Source organism: Monodelphis domestica, chromosome 3, assembly GCF_027887165.1.
Source record: "Monodelphis domestica isolate mMonDom1 chromosome 3, mMonDom1.pri, whole genome shotgun sequence".
In the NCBI taxonomy this organism is placed as follows: domain Eukaryota; kingdom Metazoa; phylum Chordata; class Mammalia; order Didelphimorphia; family Didelphidae; genus Monodelphis; species Monodelphis domestica.
Genome location: NC_077229.1, coordinates 7047168 through 7069876, shown reverse-complemented (window position 1 = coordinate 7069876; position 22709 = coordinate 7047168). Strand labels below are relative to the sequence as shown.

At 39.6% G+C, this 22709-nt stretch overlaps 1 protein-coding gene across 1 annotated transcript in view; it reads right to left on the bottom strand.

Moving 5' to 3' along the window:
- Nucleotides 1–630: 630 nt before the first annotated feature.
- LOC100619395 (zinc finger protein 345-like) overlaps nt 631–22709 on the bottom strand; it is a 31743-nt gene continuing 9664 nt past the window's right edge. The window contains exons 3-5 of the mRNA XM_007490626.3: nt 18282–18408; nt 16737–16832; nt 631–5913 (exon numbers count right to left, since the gene is read on the bottom strand). Of these exons, the coding sequence (XP_007490688.1) occupies nt 4388–5913; nt 16737–16832; nt 18282–18408 (1749 nt within the window). The 3' untranslated portion in view covers nt 631–4387. The remainder of the gene's footprint in view (nt 5914–16736; nt 16833–18281; nt 18409–22709) is intronic.

Here is a 22709-nt window from a genome sequence, read left to right as displayed (position 1 = left end):
TGTTGAAAACACTATTTTGGGATTTGTGCACAATCTAAAATACTTACCAATTACCTAAACTAAGATATCTACCCAAAAAAACAAATAAACTACACCCAACTATCTTAATCTAACTAACAGAAACTCTGTCTCCCTTTGATCACTTTTAATGAAAGGGAAACTGAGGAAAATCAAAAGCCAGAAAAATGGAAATGAGTCTGAAAGGTCAGGGCTCCCCTGAATCCCTTTCATTTGAAGGGAATGGTGACCTTAGCCACACCTGCAAACCACTTCATGCCGAGAAAAGCTGGGGCTTTCCAGACCAGTCCCAGTTCTGGTCCACAACATCCAGCTTCATCTCTATGAGCCAACATGAGGCCACTCCTGGATGTGTGTTGTTCCTTGCTGTGTGGGTGCAATCCGACAAGACTCATCTTCCTGAGAGATTCAAGTGGAATTGCTGGAAAGAGGCTGGCCACCAGCTGGCAGCCATGCAGAAGCCAGGACGCTGGCAGCAGCCCTTCGACTAATGCTGTTGTTTCCTCCACTTGCCAATTTCTGGTCTTTATTTTACCCTCATGGAAAAGAGTGGCCTTACCTACGTCCCCTCCCCTTTGTAAGATTAAAATTAATATCCAATAACTCCAACTATTACATTTTATAAGATTTATTAATAGTCACTTGAAGTAGAGGAAACAGATAAAAACAAACAGTAAAGAGAAGCTTGCCCAGACCTCAATGGCAGAACAGAGAGAGGGGTTGAGGTTACACAAACTTTTATCTACAAAACCTAAGGATATGAGGTGAGGATGAAAGGAAAGGGATTCTGGGAAATGTAGTTTTTAGGATGCAAGATTCTAATTACATACCCTCCTCCCATCAGGCCTAGCACTGGGAGATGGTGCAAAGCCCAAGGAGAACCCCCTAGATGGAAAACCCCTGCTCCCTAGAAGTTTTTGTCAACAAATTTGCCAATCTATTCATAAAAATGATCATTTTGGCACCCAGGTCATCATGGTCTCTGTTAAATGAGTATGGATATTCTCTAGAGTATGTACAGCCTGCCCTACCTGCCAGGCCTTTAATCAACATGCCTTTGGTGGCAAAGCCTTTGGTGGGTGTACTCTTGCTTACATACCATTTGAACAATGTCAAGTTGATTTGATCTCTATGCCAAAAGCTGGACAGTATAAATTTTGTCTGGTCATAGTCAATCAGCCGACCAGATGGACTGAAGTGTTTGAGAAGTAGGAGCCAAATTGTGTAGAGCAGGGTGGGACAGAGATTCTCATAATGATGAAGTGTGCAGAGATAAATCACTCCTATTCTGGGATGTTATTAAGTTCCTTTTAATGCTTTTCATAAAAACCTGAGCTCCCCCCCCCCAACTTTCCTCTATAAAATCAAGCCAAGCATTTTATTCCACATATTGTTGAATAGTAGAAGGAACAATTGGTCAGTTTGGCTGGGAAATATGCTTTCCAAAGGGGAGTCTGACATAATTTAAAGTGACCCCACATGGGAGTCCTATAACATTTATCTATGGGTAATGACCTGAGGTAGAAAGAGGGGGCTAAGGAAATGGGAGAATAACAATGAAGACTCAAAGACAAAAGTTGAAACACATGGGGAGTAACGCGAACTCTGAGGAAATAAGAGGAATAAGAGAATAGGTGAGGAGTACCAACTCCTTGATACTCTATAGATAAGAGAGGCTGCTTTGGGGGTGACAAAGTCGCTAGAAAAGTGGGGGGAGTCACCACTCCCTGGTGCCTCGGCACTGGGGCAACAGAGTAGCTAGGAAAGGTGGGAGTCTCTACTCCTGGTGCTGAGGCACTGGGGCGACAGCGTTGCTATGAAAGAGATACAGTGAAGCAAGAGAGTAAGAGGAGAGGAGGGAACAGAGGGAGAGAATAAGAAGGAAGGATAGAGTAAGAGTGGAGATAGTAAGAGAGCATTAGAGAGGAGTTTTGCTCTGGTTTCCCCATATTTATTGAAGGTTTTTAGGAATGTGGATCAACGAATACATAACATTACATAGGTTTTAACATTGGTTGAACTGACAATGATGAGATAAAAGAGGTGGAGGTTAATCCAACCGCGCTATGCAAATGAGTGTACTCTGAGCGAAAGTACCTGTGTTTTGTAAATGAGTGTAATCTGAGCCAAGGCAGCATGGCTGTCCACGCCTAGCCCAAGAATTTGCCCATCCATTGGACTGTCCCTATAACATTTAGAGGTCTGACCATGTGTCTGGTAGCACAGTATCAATACATCAATCATACTTTCCAAATGCCAACATGCCTGGTATGCTACATAATTCTCCTATTTGATTCTCTATCTTATGTATGGTATTTTCCAGCTCTTATAGAAAAATAGATACAATATTATAGGTCCAACAATTAAAATCCCAACCAGGAGCAGAGTGGAGCTTAACCATTGCCATAAGTTCTCTGGGATAAGCCATTTCAAGGAGACAAGGAACAATACATTTCCAAATTTGGTCATGGTGCTGAAAAGCCAGTTGTTGAGTAATTTGTATACTGGCTCTAACCACATATTCCTAAAGTCAATCACTAAGTTGACTGCAATTTTGCCTTTTGTCAATAGATCTAGCTATTGCTTGCTTAGGATCTTATTTTGTTCTAAATTTTTCCTTTCTGTCTTTTGGCTAGGTGTTTGGGTTTGGTTCTATTCACAGCCTTAATCCAATTAACATTTCAGGGTGAAAAGGCAGATGAAAACAAAGTCTTTTGCCTGAGGCTCTTAAAGGCTAAATTTGGGAGGGGTCACAAGTGTTCTCTCCTTATCCCTCTGGCTAAAACTGCCAGGACAATGTGCTTTCCTCTTTGAGCAAAACTCACTTAAATTTTAAAAACTAGAGAGGCTGGAAAATAGGAAAGTAGACTTTAATACAAGCACTCTCTCTTGCAGGGCTCCTTTCTCCAGGTTTTCCTCACCTATAGTTAAGAGCAATCCAGCCAGCTAGTATTGTAAGTGAGGGTCTGCTAATTGGGTTGTTTGTTCCCTAGGGGAAGGGAGAATGGGAAACAGCTTCCTCAGCTAGGACCTTGTTGCTAATATTAAAACACCTATGTTGTATCTAATTTAAGAAAAAAAGAAAATATTTGAGCTTACCTCTACAGCTGATTAAAATGAGTTAGGTATAGTAACAACAGTAAAGGAAAAGTTAAGGAAACATAGGAAGATTGAGGGTATTTCGTCAACCTATGTGGTCAGCCAGATTCTTAGATATTTATGGTTGGACTGACTATTTAATTAGTCACCAGGGATTTAATTTCTAAATCCCAAAATTTCTAAATCTTCAAAATCTCAAAAATGAATTATAAAGTTGAATGGAGTTTATGGTAGTTTGTTTTACAATAGAGGGAAGATATGGAAGAGAGAAAAGGGAAGACACAGAGCGAGACAGGTCCTGCTTCCTCTGACCGTCATAGCAATTCTAAGGCCCCAGCCAGGGGAAAGGAGTCTCAAGATAATGGGCCATTCTTGGAGGCTCATGCCTCCAGAAAGGGCAAGGAAGTCAGCCTTTACACTCACTATGGTGTCAAGTCAATCTCAACTCTAGCAGGCTCCATTACAAGTGTCTCTTTCAAATTCCCAGAAGACCAACCACTAAAAATTCCCAGAAGACCAACTTCCCTCAGGCCCTTGTCTTTCTTTTAAAGATCTTTTTTTCTTGCATCACTTCCCCAAATTCCACATATACCAATAACAGTTGACGTTCTGCTCTAGGACTGCCCAATAGACAGCTAGTTGATTCTAATTTGTTACCTACTATCAAACATGTGGGTCACAGACCTCCCACTTCATGATTAAGTGGGAAATTTACACCCGTGGTGATAAGATCTAACATGGGCAGATCTTCCCACTCAACTTCAAGTACTATGCTTCCATTTCTGAGGATTAAATCAACAAATAGGGGATTAAAACTTAATCTTCACAATCAAGGAAGAGCTAAGTACCTTCACTGTAACAATCACTGGAGAGCCAAATCCAATCTTCAAAAGTTCAGTACTGGTGTGATAAAATTTTGACCACATATGTAGTATAGACCTTAATGCAAAATAAGCATAAGATTTGATGTGCAAATGATGGGTTAGAAATAGCAGAAATAAGTGTGATTTTATCAGTTGCTACATTAGCCTCTGCCTGCAATCAGTACAGTGTAAAACTAATAGATGCATGGTGATTATCCATGTAAGACAATTATTCTGATAACACATTCAACTGAGTCCATTGGAATGTCAATCATTTTGTTTCATAGTTGAAATTGACAACATTTATTTTTTTGGTTTCTGCTGCCCCAGAATGGGATAAAGGGGAATTTCCTTCACACAATAGCAAGATAAGCTGCAATGTGAACATCTTTCCACATTTCTTACATTCATAGTTTCTTCCCAGTGTGAATACTTCGATGTCGAGTAAGATTGGAGTTCAGACTGAATGTCTTTCCACATTGCTTGCATTTATAAGGTTTCTCCCCAGTGTGCCTTCTCTGATGTACAGCAAGATCAGAGCTCTGACTGAATGTCTTTCCGCATTGCTTGCATTTGTAAGGTTTCTCCCCAGTGTGAATACCCTGGTGTCTAGCAAGATTGGAGCTCAGACTGAATGTTTTTCCACATTGCTTGCATTCATAAGGTTTCTCCCCAGTGTGGCTTCTCTGATGTATAGCAAGATCAGAGCTCAGACTGAATGTCTTTCCACATTGCTTGCAATTGTAAGGTTTCTCCCCGGCATGCCTTCTCTGATGTATAGCAAGATTGGAGCTCTGACTGAATGTCTTTCCACATTGCTTGCATTCATAAGGTTTCTCCCCTGTGTGACTTCTCTGATGTCTAGCAAGATTGGAGCTCTGACTGAATGTCTTTCCACATTGCTTGCATTCATAGGGTTTCTCCCCAGTGTGCCTTCTCTGATGAACAGCAAGATCAGAGCTCAGACTGAATGTCTTTCCACATTGCTTGCACTCATAAGGTTTCTCCCCAGTGTGCCTTCTCTGATGAACAGCAAGTTCGGAGCTCAGACTGAATGTCTTTCCACAATGCTTGCATTTGTAAGGTTTCTCCCCAGTGTGCCTTCTCTGATGTCTAGCAAGATCAGAGCTATGACTGAATGTCTTTCCACATTGCTTGCATTTGTAAGGTTTCTCCCCAGTATGCCTTCTCTGATGTACAGTGAGATTGGAGTTCTCACTGAATTTCTTTCCACACTGCTTGCATTCGTAAGGTTTCTCCCCAGTGTGGATTCTCTGATGTCGAGCAAGACTGGAACTCATACTGAATGTCTTTCCACACTGCTTGCATTCATAAGGTTGTTCACCAGTGTGCACTCTCTGATGTTGAACAAGTCTGGAGTTCTGACTGAATGTCTTTCCACATTGCTTACATTCATAAGGTTTCTCCCCAGTGTGCCTTCTATGATGTTTAACAAGATAGGAGCTACGACTGAATGTCTTTCCGCATTGCTTACATTTATAAGGTTTCTCCCCAGTGTGGATTCTCTGATGTTGAGCAAGATTGGAGCTCTGACTGAATGTCTTTCCACACTGCTTGCACTCAAAAGATTTCTCCCCAGTGTGCCTTCTCTGATGCTGAGCAAGACTGGAGCTCTGACTGAATGTGTTTCTATACTGCTTGCATTCATAAGCTTGCTCACTAGTGTATAATCTCTGATTTTGAGCAAGACTGGCCCTGTGAATAAAATTCTTTCCACATTGATTACTTTCTCTAGATTGTTTTTCAGTGTGCATTCTTTGATGTTCAATAGGGGATAAATTTCGAGATGCAACACAGAATTCTCTGGAAGTAAAGTTTTTAGGACCAACACTCATGAATCTTTGTAGGTCCATTTCTTCCACAGGAGGGCTCATCTCTGTTGGATTCGCCTTTAATTCAGGTATGATCTCTCCTAAAAGAAAACAGAAGGAACTTCCAGGTTAACATGGTTACAGTGTAGAAGCAGGACTCTTTTTTTCATAACCTATCCATATAGACTACCTCAAAAGACCAAAAAAAACCCCCAAAACCCAAAACCAAATTCATATGAATGAAGGGATTCCACAGTAGGGTGGAGCATTGAAGTTACATGGGATTTGGGCATTTCTACACTATAAGGGGGTGAAATAGCTTCAACCAAAATGAGAGCTGATTAACCCTCCCACACCCCACCGACGGAGCCACATACTCAGAGCCAGCATTCTAGAATCAGTAAGTGAGCAAGGGGCACCTCTAGGTCCTTGGCAGCTAAGACCACCAGGGACAAACCCCTGAGAGCAGCTATACTTGAGATCCCACAGGCTGAATAGTGAGGACCTTGGTTGCAGAAATGGTACAAAGAGGGTGGTCATAGTAGAAGCCTCTGAGACTCAAGATGTGACCTCAGGGAAAAACCATGCTCCATAGCTCCATACACAGAGAGCCTGCCCCCTCACTCAGACTTCTGACTGGAAAGTGAAGGAAAAACCAGCATAGTGATGGCAAGAAATGCCCGGGAAATACAGCTTCCAAACATCAAGAAGAAGAATAAGAAGGCATTGACCCTGGATAATTTTTATGGAGAAAAAAATCCAGACCACAGAGGAAACAGCAGAAGATGATAAACAAGTAAATGCATCCAAACACCCCTCCACCCCAAAATGGAAATTGGCCACAAAATCTTGATGAATTTAAATCAGAGTGTATGACAAAGATGGAAGAGTTTTGGCAAGAAAAGTGAGAAATTGTTCAAAAAGAAAATAACAGTTTAAAAGACAGGAACTTCCATTTGGAGACCAAAATTAAACAGCTAGAAGCCATGAAAAGCAGGATAGATCAAACCAAAAAGGAAAATCAAAATATTATAGCAGAAAATCAATCTTTACAGACCAGTATTGGGAAATTGGAAGCCAATCATCTCTCAAAACATGAAGAATAAATAAATCAAAGTCAAAAGACTAACAAAATAGAAAGAAACATAAAATACCTCACGGACAAGATGATTGACCACAAAAACCAATCTAGAAGAGACAATCTGAGAATCATTTGGTTTACCTAAAAACCCAGAAATAAACAGAATCCTTGACATCATACAAGAAATTATCCAAGAAAACTGCCCTGATGTTTTTGAACAAGAGGGAAAAATAAACACTGAAAGAGTTTATATTACAGCCTCTACACTAAATCCTCAAAAGACAACCCCCAAGAATGAAAGAAACAAATAAAATGGACAAAGTACTGGTCAATCCAATAAAAAAGGAAAGAAGAAAACCAAATTAAAAACATCAAAGAAAAGGGAGACCTCACCTCTAATGAAGAGGAAATTAAGGCAATCATTAAAATATTTTGCCCAATTACATGGCAATAAATATGGCAATATAGGTGTTAAGAATATTTACAAAAAATATAAATTGCCTAGATTAACGGAAGAAGAAATAGAATACTTAAATAATCCCATATCAGAAAAACAAATTGAACAAGCCATCAAAGAACTCCCTAGGAAAAAATCTCCAGGGCCTGATGGATTCAAAAGTGAATTCTATCAAATATTCAAAGAACAACTAATCCCAATACAATACAATATATTTGACAGAATAAGCAAAGCAGGAGTTCTACCAAATTCCTTTTATGACACAAATATGGCACTGATTACAAAGCCAGGCAGGTCAAAAACAGAGAAAGAAAACTATAGACCAATCTCCTTAATGGACATATATTCAAAAATCTTAAATAGAATACTATTAAAAAGACTTCAGTAAGTGATCATGAGGATTATTCGTCATATGATCAGTTGGGATTTATACCAGGAATGCAAGGATGGTTCAATATTAGGAAAACCATCCACATAATTGACCATATCAATAAGCAAGCCAACAAAAATCACATGATTATCTCAATAGATGCAGAAAAAGGCTTTGACAAAATACAACACTCATTCCTATCGAAAACACTAGAAAGTATAAGAATAGAAGGGTCTTTCCTAAAAATAATGAACAGTATCTATCTAAAACCATCAGCAACTATCATTTGCAATGGTGATAAATGAGAAGATCAGGAGTGAAACAAGGATGCCCATTATCACCTCTATTATTTAACACTGTATTAGAAAAACTAGCAGTAGTAATTAGAGAAGAAAAAGAAATTGAAGGTATTAAAATAGGTAATGAGGAGACCAAGCTATCACTCTGCAGATGATATGATGGTCTACTTAAAGAATCCTAGAGAATCAACTAAAAAGCTAGTGGAAATAATCAACAACTTTAGCAAAGTTGCAGGATACAAAAGAAACCCACAAAAATCATCAGCCTTTCTATATATTTCCAACATATCTCAGCAGCAAGAGTTAGAAAGAGAAATTCCATTTAAAATCTCCCTAGACAATATAAAATACTTAGGAATCTATCTAACAAGACAAACACAGGAACTATTTGAACACGACTACAAAACACTTTCCACACAATTAAAACGAGATCTAAATAACTGGAAAAACATTAATTACTTAGGGGTAGGATGAGTTAACATAATAAAAATGACATTCCTAACCAAACAATTTTACTTATTTAGTGCCATACCAATTGAACTACCAAAAAACTTTTTCATTGAATTAGATAAAAAAGAAAACATAAGAAAGTTCATTTGGAAGAACAAAAGATCAAGAATATCAAGGGAAATAATGAAAAAAAACGTGAAGGAAGGTGGCCTAGCAGTACCAGATCTTAAACTATACTATAAAACAGTGGTCATCAAAACAATATGGTACTTGGCTAAGAGACATAATGGAGGATCAGTGGAATAGACTTGGGGTAAGTGACCTCAGCAAGATAGTCTGTGATAAACCCAAAGATCCCAGTTTTGGGGACAAAAATCCACTATTTGATGAAAACAGCATCTCACACCCTGCACACCAAGATGAACTCAAAATGGGTGAATGACTTGAATATAAAGAAGGAAACTATAAGTAAATTAGTTGAACACAGAATAGTATACATGTCAGATCTTTGTGAAAAGAAACATTTTAAGCCAAAGAGTTAGAAAAAAATTACAAAATGTAAAATAATTTTGATTACGTTAACTTAAAAAGGTTTTGTACAAACAAAGCTAATGCAACCAAAATTAGGAGGGAAGCAACAAATTGGGGAAAATCTTCATAACAAAAAACTCTGACAAAGGTCTAAATTACTCAAATCTATGAGGAGCTAAAACTTTGTACAAAAAATCAAGTCATTCCCCAATTGATAAATGGTTTAGAGACATGAATGGACTATTTTTCAGATAAAGAAATCAATGAAAAAGTGTTCTGAATCTCTCATAATCAGAGAAATGCAAATTGAAACAACTCTGAGGAACCACCTCACACCTAGCAGATTGGCTAACATGACAGTAAAGGAAAGTAATAAATGTTGGAGGGGATGTGGCAAAATTGGGACATTAATACACTGCTGGTGGAGTTGTGAATGGATCCAGCCATTCTGGATGGCAATTTGCAACTATGCCCAAAGGGCACTAAAAGTCAGCCTGCCCTTTGGTTCAGCCATAGCACTGCTGGGTTTGTACCCTAAACAGATCATAAGGAAAAAGACTTATACTAAAACATTCATAGCTGCACTCTTTGTGTAGAAAAAATTGGAAAATGAGGGGATGCCCTTCAATTGGGGAATAGCTGGACAAATTGTGGTATCTGTTGGTGATGGAATACTATTGTGCCCAAAGGAATAATGGAGTGGAGGAATTCCATATGAATTGGAATGACTTCCAGGAATGGATGCAGATTGAAAGGAGCAGAACCAGGAGAACCTTATACACAGAGACGGATACATTGTTGTACAATCAAATGTAATGGACTTCTCTACTAGTAGCAAGCAATGTTCCAGGACAATTCTGAGAGACCTAAGAGAAAGAACTCTATCTACATTCAGGGTAAGAATTGTGGGAATAGAAACACAGAAGAAAAACACAAGGGTCAAATCACACAAGGGTTAATCACAAGGGTCAAAGGGGATATGATTGGGAATACAGACTCTAAATGATCACCCTAGTTCAAATATCAATAATATGGAAATAGATCTTGACCAAGGACACATGTAAAACGCAGAAGGAAGGAAACGCACAAGGAAACATGTAAAACATGTCAGCTACAGGAGGGGGGATAGGTGGGGGACGGCAGGGAAAGAACATGAATAGTGTAACCATGGAAAAAATTCTAAATTAATTAAAAAAAAGAAAAGAAACAAACAGTAAAATATACATATATAGTGACATATACACATATATAATAACTCTATTTCCTTTCTTCCATTGTCAGAACATAAACTGCTTTATATCCTATTTCCTCAGATAAGAAGAAAAATCTTCCAACTTAAATGGGCACAATCTATCCTTTGAAAATGTCATTACCTCAAAGCTGAAGAACAATTTAAATAATAAAGAGCCTCCCATGTGATCTCATTTGCTCTTCATAACAAATCTGGGATTTCGGTCAGGCTAGCTTTATTACATTCCTAACTCAGACCAGGACCACAGAAAGGCTGGATGAGTGACTTGACCCAAAATCCTAGCAGCTGAGACCAAATATTATGACTGGGAATGCTCTGTTCACAGTACTAGAATATTCAGTTTCAATCTTTTTGCTTTCCTTATCATTGTGTAAACCTCAAAATTTCTTAGACTTATAAATGTTGGAAATTTCACCATTGGGAAATTTCATACTTGAAAAATTTCCTATTGATAGTGGGTCTTGACTATTGGAATGTGAACCCCATTGGCATGGGAGGTTCCTTCTCCTCCCTTCTTAAGATTACTTTAGGACAGAAACCTTTTGCTGAACAATGGAAAGGACTTTGACCTATGCTTAAGCATAGAACAGGAATTTCTTTGAGTCATGATTGATTTTAGAATTGATACAATAGAGATACTTGGAATCAATCTCCACCCTATTCAGTCCTAACAGGATTGAGTAAGGGCTGCAGCCTAGATCAAAATTTAATTATTCCAATCTCTACCCTACTCAGGTTAACAGGATTTAGAAAGGGCTGTAGCAAAGGTTCAAAGATTTAATTATTTGAAAATATGACCTTCAACAGACATGTGCAAAGCCAGAGACCTCTGGGCGGTCCTGGGTTAAGCTAGAGCCTCCATTGGCACAGGGAAATTGATGGACAGGTGATTGGTAGATGTGAGGACTGAGGGGAGGGAACTTGGATGGTTTCCTTAAGGATAGGGGGGTCTGAAGACTCGAGGGGGATGTGTGGAGGAGTTTGTCGGAGTGGTTGCGGTGTGCTCTGAGAAGCTTGCGCTGAAGGAAGCTGAAGAAGGGGGCCCCAGAGACTGTTTCTCCATTTTTGGTCACGTGAGTAATAGGGACTGATCTCCTTTCATTGCCCCAGCTATCTAAGGGCTTGGGCCTTTTGGCCCAGCCTAAACAGAAGGGGTATTTAAGCCCTATTCCCTTCTCTCCCCTTTCTCTCTCCCTCTATCTCTCTATCTCTAATTCCTTTCTTCCTCCTGTTTGTAATTAAAACTCCATAAAAGGTTGACAGCTGACTTGAGTTTTCATTAAGGAATTACATAGCTGAATTCCTTGGCGACCTTAAATTAATATATATCAGTCTTTTAAAAGTGATTTCCTTGTCACAATTGTCTACACATTTAATCCTCTCTCCATGGATATGACACCACTGGGTGTATGTAGATTAAATCATCCTATTATTTCAGCATCTAGCTTCTCTTTATGTATTTTGTAAGCATTATGTAATTCCCTTCATGATTGCTTTCTATCTACTTTTTGTTCCATAATCTGAGATCAGATGAAGAAATTCAGCACTCTTTTTTACATTTATCCAAGGCATAAAAGATTTTGTTCTGTTCCCTGCTCCTTGAGAGTAGCCATTTCTTTTCTTTAAATGTCTCTTTCACTAAGATAAAATCTTTCAACTAAATACAATTTAAACAAAAACATGGTATTTCCCATATTTAAAAATATGTCTCATACAATAAGTTGAGTCCATGATCCTTTTTATAAAGAAATGGGCAATAAAGCTCATACAACTCTCTTCCTATTGCCCCCCGCTCCCTTATATAGATATTGGCTTTTTCATGATATTCTTCTTAAAAATCCCAATACAGGTGGTGGTACATTCTCATTGTACCTATGCAACTTACAGGAGCTCTGCTGGTTTCAGGTCCCTCAACTATAATATGGGCATAATAATATCAAGTGACTCCTAGCATTCCTATGAGGATCTAATGAGAAAATATTTATTAAGTGTATGATATATACTAGAGGCCATATGCAAATGGTGATGTTTATTTTTATCATTAGAATTTGGATGATTTCCTCCATTGATTGCTTTTCTCCTTAAACTGTCATTCTCTTCACTCCTCTAGTTCCTGATTTCCCTGTTGAATTAAATGCATTTCAATTCTCCAACACTCCTTTCTCCCTGGATCATCTCAGAGTGAGATTGAGGATCTGTTGCTCCTTTCTAAACCACCTCCATGTTTAGGTTCTAGATTGTGACCTCCAGGATAGCCCAGACTGCTGTTTTCCTTCCACTGTATGCTAAGGGCTTAGCATGGCTCCTAGAATATATTCAGCATTTGATACATGTTTACTGACGGGGCCCAGGGCTTATGTCAGGCCCAACCTCTACCAGGATCCTTGCATTCTGGTCTCTTCTGGAAGGCAAATACATGCTCTGGCTTCAGCCATATTTCTGTCCCTCTCTTGCCCTTATTTCTCAGCAGTCAATAGTAACTCCTTTGGAACTAGAGTAGACCTAATCCTGAAGATCCCAGAGACTTCTCTCTAGGCTCTCATCTCCCTAAACTGAGGTACTGTGGTCACCTGATTGTCCAAGAACAGGACAAAGACTGAGCCCCAGAGACCAGGAAAGGGCCTGGAACTGATGATAGAAGAAAAGCTTAGCCCTGGATCACTTCCAAGTAAGGCAACAGTTTTCACTACTGCTCATGGATTGCAGGTCAATGGAGAAGGAAAATCAGGAAACCAGTTGTATGGCTCCACTCTGCATTGCGGCTCCCTGACCTCAGCTGTGTCTTCACCATGGCCAGGCAATCCTGTGAGGTCTCCCTCATGGTTTCCTTTTGCCACCCAGCAGAGCAGCTTTCCAAATATTTCCCAGGTCTCCAGATCTCCTTTATAGCTTCCTCCCACCCCCTGCATCACCTTCTGAGCTAAGAACTTGGCCTCATATTGCACTGAACAAAAGCTGGACTTCTCTGCAGAGCTCTCTTATCCTCTACATTGCACGAAGCTCAGCTGCCTCCTTATCCTCTTGGGCCTCAGAATCAGAGGAAAAGGTCACTCTTCTCCTAGCTAAAAAAAATCTCTTTCCATGCACGAAGAAGCCCATCCCATCCCTCAGCTAAGCCCATGTATTTCTCCCTGCCATGACCCCATTATTCTTTCATCTTCAGCCTTTCCTACAATAATGAGCTAATGGCTCTCTTCCTGTGGGAACCAATAAACCTTTTCTGCCCAATGCTCCAAACACTCTCAATTTCTCTCTTCCTCCCCATGAGATACTAACATCTGTCCTCGGGTTCATAGCTAAACTGCTAGAGATGGCCATTTGCAGTGAGTTGTGGCAATGCTATTCCCTTGTTTTCTCTGCTACACTTTCCCCCAGAATCCTCAGTCTGGCTCTTCTGAAGCTCCAGGCCATCTCCCCACATTAGACCTATTTAGTACACCTTCTTGTTAGAGCCTTTCTTCTCATGACTGACTGCCCTGGAGCTGGGATCTAGAGGGCTTTTACAGAACTGTTGGCATGCTCTGTCTGCTCTAGCAGAGAGTGTGTTCCATGAGGGGAGGGAATTTTCCACTGCAGTTCTTTATGTCCCCTATAACTTAGCAAAGGACCTGACCAAGAGTAAGCCATCATATATGTTTCTGAATTCTAAAGAGCTCAGAGGGGATAATCTTAGCCCTTCTGATACTTGCAGGAGATTTCGAGGCCCTTCAGTCCCAAAAACTAATTTCTCAGAGGGTCACAGACGGATCCCATGAAGGGAGCTTATAGAAAATGGAGTCCAACAGCCTCATCTGACAGATAGGGAAACAGAGGCTCAGGGATTCAGTGACTTGCCCAGGAAGCTCCTGCTAAAACCTCTGAAAAAGAATTTCAAGTTGGATCCTCCTGCCCCCAATCTAGCCTTGGCTTCACCAGAGAATTGTTAAATTTATGTTTGGACTGAATATATTTAATTGGTCAGCAGGGATTTAATTACTAAATCCCAAAAATGATTTACTAAAATCAGCCTTTACACTCACCACATGTCAGTTTAATCAACAGATTCTTTATCAGCCTCAACTCCAGTAGAGCTGTGTGTCATAGAAGTGTGAGTGTCCACTCCAAATCTGTCTGTGTGTGTCTGTTTCCACTTTTAGAGAACTTTTTCTCTTGCATCACTTCCCCTAAATTTTTACATCTACCAATCACAGACGATGCTTCACTCCAGGACTGCCCACTCTTTCACACATGGGTCACAGACCTCCCACTTAATGTATGAAATGGATGTTCATACCTTTTTTTTGTGGATAAAATCCAAAATGGGTAGATCTCCATACTCAACTTTAAGTTCTGTGCTTACATTTTTGGGGATTAAAATCTAAAAATAGACAAATGATTACAATTTAATCTTCACAGTCAAGGAAGAGCTAATTCCCTTCATTGTTACAATCAGGGGAGAGCCAAATCCAATCTTCACAGTCCCCCCTGATGATCATTGGGAAACTAGTCTCCCCACTGATCATTTAACAGAATCATTGTGTACCCCTAAAAACTTCTAACTACACACACACACACACACATTTCACTTTCTAAGCGGAAATGACAATAGTTAGAGATAAGAGGGAAATAGAAAAGAGAGAAAGCAAAACCAATGTTTTGCTAAGCGCACTGACAAAAAGCCAAAGTAGGGGGCAATCCGCTTTGGGATAAAAGTGTATATTTACAATAAATGTTCAATCCCCTTCTGTTCAATTGATTGTACCCAAAAGTTCATTCTGGATCTTCTTGATGCAGTGTAGGTTTCTGCAAGCATCTTTCTTCAAAGAGTTCATTCACTAGATTCAATATTTTCAATTCGCTTAGGAGAAATTGTGCAGGCACCAGCAGTTAGAATAAATCCCATGTATTCTACTTTTGGAAGATACCACTGAACCTTTTCCTTCGAGATCTTATGCCCTCTTTAATGTAGTTCTAGGTACAGGTGCTTATCATCCTCTTGGCATGTTTCAGCATTTGTTTAAGACAAGGGTCGATCATCTACATATTTTATTAATTTCCTGTTTTTTTTTTAAACCCTTACCTTTTAACTTGGAATCAATATTGGGTATTGATGGAGGTTAAGTGACTTGCCCAGGGTCACATAGCTAGGGTGTGTCTGAGGCTAGATTAAATTTGCTGGTTTTAAATTTTATATTGTCAGCATCTTGAATTAAAATTTGTACAAAAAGTCCTGGACTTTCCATGTAAGCTTGAGGCAAATGAGTCCATGTCCATTGAGAGCCCTTCCATGTGAAAGCAAAAATATGCCTGGAATTGACATATACAGGTATGGAAAAGAAGGCAGAGCACAAGTCTACTACTGTAAAGGATATAGCTGTGCTAGGAATGGAAGAAATAATAGTATTTATGTTGGACAATAGAAGGTATCTCTTTATAACGTGATTGTTCACTGTTCTCAGGCCCTGTATTCTTGCCATCAGGCTACAATTTTCTTTTTTTAATGGGAAGGATGAGCGTATTGAATTCAGATTTACAGGGAATTATGATGCCCTGGTCAATTAATGAGTTTATTACTGGGGTAATACCCTCAATTGCCTTTTTTGAGAGGGGGTACTGAGGAATGGAAGGAAGTGGGCCAGATTTAGTTTTAACCTGCATAGGAACAGCTGATTTAAGTTAGCCTACATCAGAAGAAGATGGGGTCCAAAGAGACTCCGGTATATCTACAGGTATTGCAAAGGTGGGAGGCTCTCTTACCTCCTGGCTCTCTGAGAGAAGTTGAGGGAGTAAATTTGAAGATTCCTCAGGTACTTCCAATGATATAGGGCCATCTGGAGCACAAATTATTGTGGCCTGTAGTTTGCATGGTAAATCCCTCCCCAGCAAGTTTGTGGGGGATACAGGCATTAAAAGAAAAGAGTATTCTATTGTTAGTGGTCCCACACATTATGCAAGGAGAAAGTTTTGGGACCTTTTGAGGTGTTTGTGATACACCTACTACATTCAGAGAGCCAAAAGAGTCACATTTTGCATCTGGTTTGCTTATCAAGGCCAATGTAGAGGCTCCAGTATCCAAGAGACAATCATAGTACAAATTCCCCACCTTTATGGTGACATGAGGTTCCTTACCATGTGGGGGCAATGTATAGGGATAATTGCAATTAAAATATCAAGGTCTGGAAAAATCAAAGGTTTTGTTTTGATTCTAAGGCCCTTCTCTCCTCTCCGCCCCCCTCACCACCACCCCCATCATAAAGACGCTTGGGGAGTTTTCTGAGATTCTCCAACCTGATTTTTATGGGGATTTTTACTTTGTGTACTATGCTTTACATTTTGGGGGATTAAAATCTAAAAATAAACAAATGATTACAATTTAATCTTCACAATCAAGGAAGAGCTAATTTCCTTCATTGTTACAATCAGGGGAGAGCCAAATCCAATCTTCACAGCACCTAGAAGTCTCTCATCACTCAAACTCTCCCATATTTCTTTTCCCCTTCCTCACCTGGGCAGCAGCTCCTCAGGCCTTTTTGCTCCAGCATCCATGGGGCTTCCTTCTGCTCCAAATAAGAGAGAATGTCTTCCGAGGGCACTGGAAACCCTGAGCAAGGGAGAATCAGTCAAGGAGGAGGATGGAGAAGCTTGTCACTGAGTTTTCTTTAGGGAATGTTTGGGGAGTCCAGTGACTCCACTCAGAAACTCTGTCCATGGGGTTCCCATAGGAGACTAATATCACCCATAAGTGTCTATAATACAGGATTCCAGGGTAGGATGTTCCTGTTACCCTGCTGGGGGGACCTCAGATTAGCAACCGCCCTGCTCCCCCATCCTGTGCTGGTTCATTCTGGCAGAAATTCCTAAACTCCCAAACTCAGTCTGAGGGTCATTATTTTGTGTCAGTCTGAAGCCCCAGACACAGGGACCTTGAGGGATCAACTTTTGTCCCATCACCCTGCTTGCTTCTCCCTCCCTGACACCTCTCTGAGCCTTGTGGACTCTTCTCTCAGGGAGTCTCTGCCTGTCCCCTGGGGAATTCAACAATCCCTGTTGGGTCCAAGGCTATCTCTCAGCCAGTCCATTCATCTTGACAATGATAGAGGAGGGCAAGCAGGGTCTGCAGCTTACAGAGCCTCCTGGGGGAGAATCTCCATAGCATATAGGGTGGTGAGAGGAGTAGGGAGAAATTCAGGGAACTAATCTGGAAATAGAATGCTAGGTTCTGGGCATTCTCTTCAGAGAAGGCTGGACTCAGTCCATAGGTATCCATTATCTGGAAATGAGAGGCAGCTAGAAGGGCAGAAGGCAAGGGCCTGGGATTACAGGCAGGAAGGCCTCAATCTATATTTTGACAAACAGATTTTATGTGGGTGCCTCAGAACAAGCCACTTGATCGAATCTATTTTCTCATCTGTAAAATGGGGATAATTGTGTCACTGAATTAGGAAGATGAAAGTGGGGAAAAAGTGCCATAACAACAGAAAAACCCTCAGCAGAGCCCCAGGCCAGGAACAGGTCGTTATAAATGCTTAATCCCTTACTCCCTTCCTTACAGGCTCTGCTAGAGGCTTAGGGCAATAGGAAAGAAGACTAATAACAAACCATCTCTCCTGGGGACATCTAGGAGCTGTGAGCTATGAGTTTACGCTGGTTACAGAGAAAAAGATCCCCAATAGTAGATTCATCCAAGAAGGGAATAGGGAGGGAGGAAAACCCTCTTGAACAGTTTTGCTAAAGGGATTTGGGAGAAACAATTCTGTGCCAGGAAGAGGCGAGACAGAATCAGCTCAGAGATTACTTCCACATCTGAGATTCTCCAACATGCATTTGATCTCAGACTTCAGGAGCACCAAAGGGAGCACACAAGGTCCCATTACATAGTTCAAAGGCCTTTTATAAGAGAACCAGGCAGAAGGAGGACCTTGGCTCTGGGACTCAGCATACCAACCCTCGTCTCTTCCTCATGACTGAAAACTGCTTCCAACCTTGCCTGCTGCTGAGATCGATACTCCCTTGAATGGCAGACTTGGGCAGCAGAGAGAGAGCTCCTTACCCACAGAGAGCAGGTTCCAGGCATTCTCCAGGATCACTTCCTTGTACAGCTCTTTCTGGGGAGGAGACAAGAGGTGCCACTCCTCCCTTGTGAACTCCACAGACACATCCTTGAACGTCACCACCTCCTAGAGCAGGCCAAAGCAGAGCACAGAGGGCTGAGAGCCACATCACAATGAAGAGCCCACCTCTGGTCAGTTACAGAAGGAAACTGACCCATAGAGAATGAAGGGGCCCAAAGATCCCGCCCTTTTTCAGTATCAGACCCAGCCCTAGAAGCTGGGTCATTAAGAGCTCAATGGAGGATTGAGAAAACCAGCTCTAGGATGCTCTGGAAGAAAGTCAAGCAGTTTCCAGTGTGTGAAGGGAAATCTCTAGGAGACCTCCAGTGTAGCCTAGATCTCAGGCGGGATGTAGGAGTCAGTCACGTGTTTGTTGCCCTGTTGCTGTGTCCCAGGTAGCCAGTGTCATTGTGAGAGTCACCAATGTGCCAGAGCCCGAGCCATGGAGGGGATAGCTGGGGGAAAGATAAAAGGCAGGCAAGGGAAGGAGAGGGGAAGGAAAAGGAGATGAAAGATGAGGCAAGGAGGATGAATGATGACCTCCAAAGAAAATCAGACCAGAAGGAGAAGGATGACCAAAAATCCAGGGATGAAATCCAGTCATTAAGAACCAGAATACAACTAGAATCAAGTGACTTCACAAGGCAGGAGGACACCATAAAACAAAATCAAAAAAATGAAAAAATTGAGGAAAATATGAAGCATCTCATTCAGAAAAGAGAAGATTTAGAAAATTGTTCCAAGAGAGACAACTTAAGAATCATTGGTCTACCAGAAGACCATGACAAAAGAAAAAGGCTAGACATCACACTATAGGGAATTATCCAAGAAAACTGCCCCGATATTCTAGAACAAGAGGGAAACGTGGAGATTGAAAGAATTCACAGATCACCTCCTGTACTAAATCCCCAACAGACAATACCCAGGAATGTTACAGCCAAATTCAAGAACTATCAGACCAAGAGAAAAACATTACAAGCTGCCAAGAAAAAGGCATTCACATATCATGGAACCATGTGTGAAGATAAAACAGGAGCTGGCTACATCTACACTAAAGGACCAAAAGGTATGGAATATGATATTCTGGAAAGCAAGGGAACTAGGTCTACAACCAAGAATCAACTACTCAGCAAAACTGACCATATTCTTATAGGGGGAAGTATGGTCATTTAATAAAATAGAAGAATTTCAAGAATTCGTAAATAAAAGACCAGACCTGAACAGAAAATTTGATGTCTAAGCACAGAACTCAAGAGAATCATCAAAAAGTAATTAAAGAGGGAAAAAAGAAAAAACAAAAACAAAAAACTTTTTTTTAAGAGACCCAGTAAGTTAAAATGATATGTATCCCTATGAGAAAAGAGGTCATTGGTAACTCTTAAAAACTGTTATTATTAGCTGGACAGCTAGAAGAAGTACACTTGGAGGGAACAGTGACAAACTGTATAGGATGAAATGACAAGACATAAATATGTATATAGATATATGTATGTATAAATATACACAAACACACACAAATTGAATTTAAAAAGAGGTTAATACTAAAATAAATGGGAAAAGAAACTGAAGGGGTAAATTTATATGTCACAAAGAAGCACGTGGTGGGAGGTATATACACTGGAAGGGTAAAGAGGTTGGAGATAGGAAATATTCAACTCTTACATGCACTAAAATTGACCCCAAGAGGGAAGAACAATCCAATACATTGGGGCAGAGAATTGATTTTCACCCTATAGGGAAGTAGAAGGGTAACAAATGGATTGGTGGGGAGGGAAGCAGTACAAGGGAGGGAGAAGATGGGGGGGGTAGTTTTAAAAAGACTGCAAAGAAAATAAGGGGGGAATAAGAAGGGAGGGGTAGAAAGGGAAGTAAAATAAGGGTGGAAATTAGGGAGACTGATTAAAAACAAAACATTGGTATAGAAGGAAATAGTGAAAGAAGAAAAGGCAGGACTAGGAGTAGAAATCAAAATGCTGGGAAATACACAGCTGGTAATCATAACTCTGAATGTGAATGGAATGAACTCACCCATAAAATGCAAGCGAATAGCAGAGTGGATTAGAAACCAAAACCCTACCATATGCTGTCTACAAGAAACACACATGAGGAAGGTAGATACGCCTATGGTGAAATTAAGAGAATGGAGCCAAATCTATTGGGCATCAACTGATAAATAGAAGGCAGGAGTCGTAATCATGATATCTGACAAAGCCAAAGTAATAATAGATCTAGTTAATAGATATAGGGAAGGTAACTACATCCTGATAAAAGGCAGTATAGGCAATGAAGAAATATCAGTAATCAACATGTATGCACCAAATGGCATAGCATCCATAAAGGAGAAACTAGTGGAGCTCAAGGATGAACTAGATAGAAAAACTATACTAGTGGGAGACCTGAACCTTCCTCTAACAGAACTAGATAAATCAAACCAAAAAATAAATAAGAAAGAGGTAAGAGAAATAAATGAAATTTAGAAAAATTAGAGTTAGTAGATATGTGGAGAAAAATAAATAGGGACAAAAAGGAATATTTCATTTCAGCATAACATGGTACATTTACAAGAACTGACCATGTATCAGGGCATAAAAACATTGCAAACAAGTGCAAAAGAGCAGAAATAATAAATGCAACCTACAAAGATCACAATGTAATGAAAATAATAATTAGTAAGGGTACATGGAGAGGCAAATCAAAAATTAATTGGAAATTAAACAATGTGATTCTCCAAAATCTGTTAGTTAAAGAATAAATCAGAGAAACAATAACTTCATTGAAGAAAATGACAATGATGAGACATCTTGTCAAAATCTATGGGATGCAGCCAAAGCAGTACTCAGGGGAAAATTCATATCCATGAGTTCATATATTAACAAACTAGAGAGGGCAGAGGTCAATGAATTAGGCATGCAAATTAAAAACCTAGAAAGTGAACAAATTAAAAATCCTCAGATGAAGACTAAATTAGAGATCCTAAAATTATTAATTTTTAATTAATTTTTAATTTTTTAATTAATTAAACATAATATTTATTATATTTTTATATTGATTATAATTATATTATTATATATAATATATAATTTTAAATTTTAAATAAATATTAATTATAAAAATAATTAAAAATAAAAATAATTAATTCTCCTAAAGGAGAAATTAATAAAATTGAAAGTCAAGGGACTATTGATCTAATAAATAATTGACAGTATACAAGATGAAAAGGAGACCTCACCTCTAATGAAGAGGAAATTAAGGCAATCATTAAAAATTATTATGCCTAATTATATGGCAATAAATATGGCAATCTAGGTGATATACATGAATGTTTATAAAAATATAAATTGCCTAGATTAACAGAGGAAGAAATAGACTACCTAAACAACCCCATATCAGAAAAAGAAATTGAACAAGCTATCAAAGAACTCCCTAAGAAAAAATCCCCAAGTCCAGATGGGTTCACAAATGAATTCTATCAAACATTCAAATAAGTGAATTTTAGATTTACTCCACCCTGCTTAGTCTAACAAAACAGGAATGTCTACACCGCTATTTAAGGATTAAGTACTGAGAAGAATGCCCTATGACAGACATGTGCTAGCAAATGACATATCAGAAACAACTTACAGACCCCTGGGTGGCCCTAAATCAAGCTTAAGCTAACATTGGTACATGTGAGACACAGGAAGTGATGTAAAAAAACAGTCTATATATTTCGCATCACTTCCTTTCTCACTCTCTTTTTGCAGAGAGATAGCTGGTGGCAGCGTATTGAGTGTCTTGGCATCTTGGAGTGGCTGCAGTTATTGTCAGGGTTTGGCAGTGAGCCTCTTTGATACAATACAGGGAGAAGCTTAGTAGCCTAGTTCAGGTGAGGCATCTTCACTGAGCTCTCTCAAAGTTTAGGCTGATTTCATTCCCTTTAGTTTCCTAAAACGCCATCCTCCTAGGAGGTTCCTCATCTCAGAGGAAGCCTTGTGGCTAGAAGGTCTTTGAACTAACCTTGGCTCAGGCTATGCTGGAGAAATCCTATACCCTTTTCCCTTGCTCTTCTTCTTAATTCTTTCCCTCTATATTAATTAAACCACCATAAAATTTCCGAACTGACTTGAGTATTTTATTTGGGATTTGAATTAATCCCTAGTGACCAATTTAATTTATATTCAGTCACAACCCTAAAATTTACCCTTAAAAAGAACAACTAACCCCAATATTATACAAATTATTTGACAGAACAAGCAAAGAAAGAGATCTACCAAATTACTTTTACGACACAAACATGGTACTGATTCCAAAGCCAGGCAGGTCAAAAACAGAGATGAATATAGATGCAAAAATCTTAAATAGGATACTAGCAAAAATACTCCAGCAAA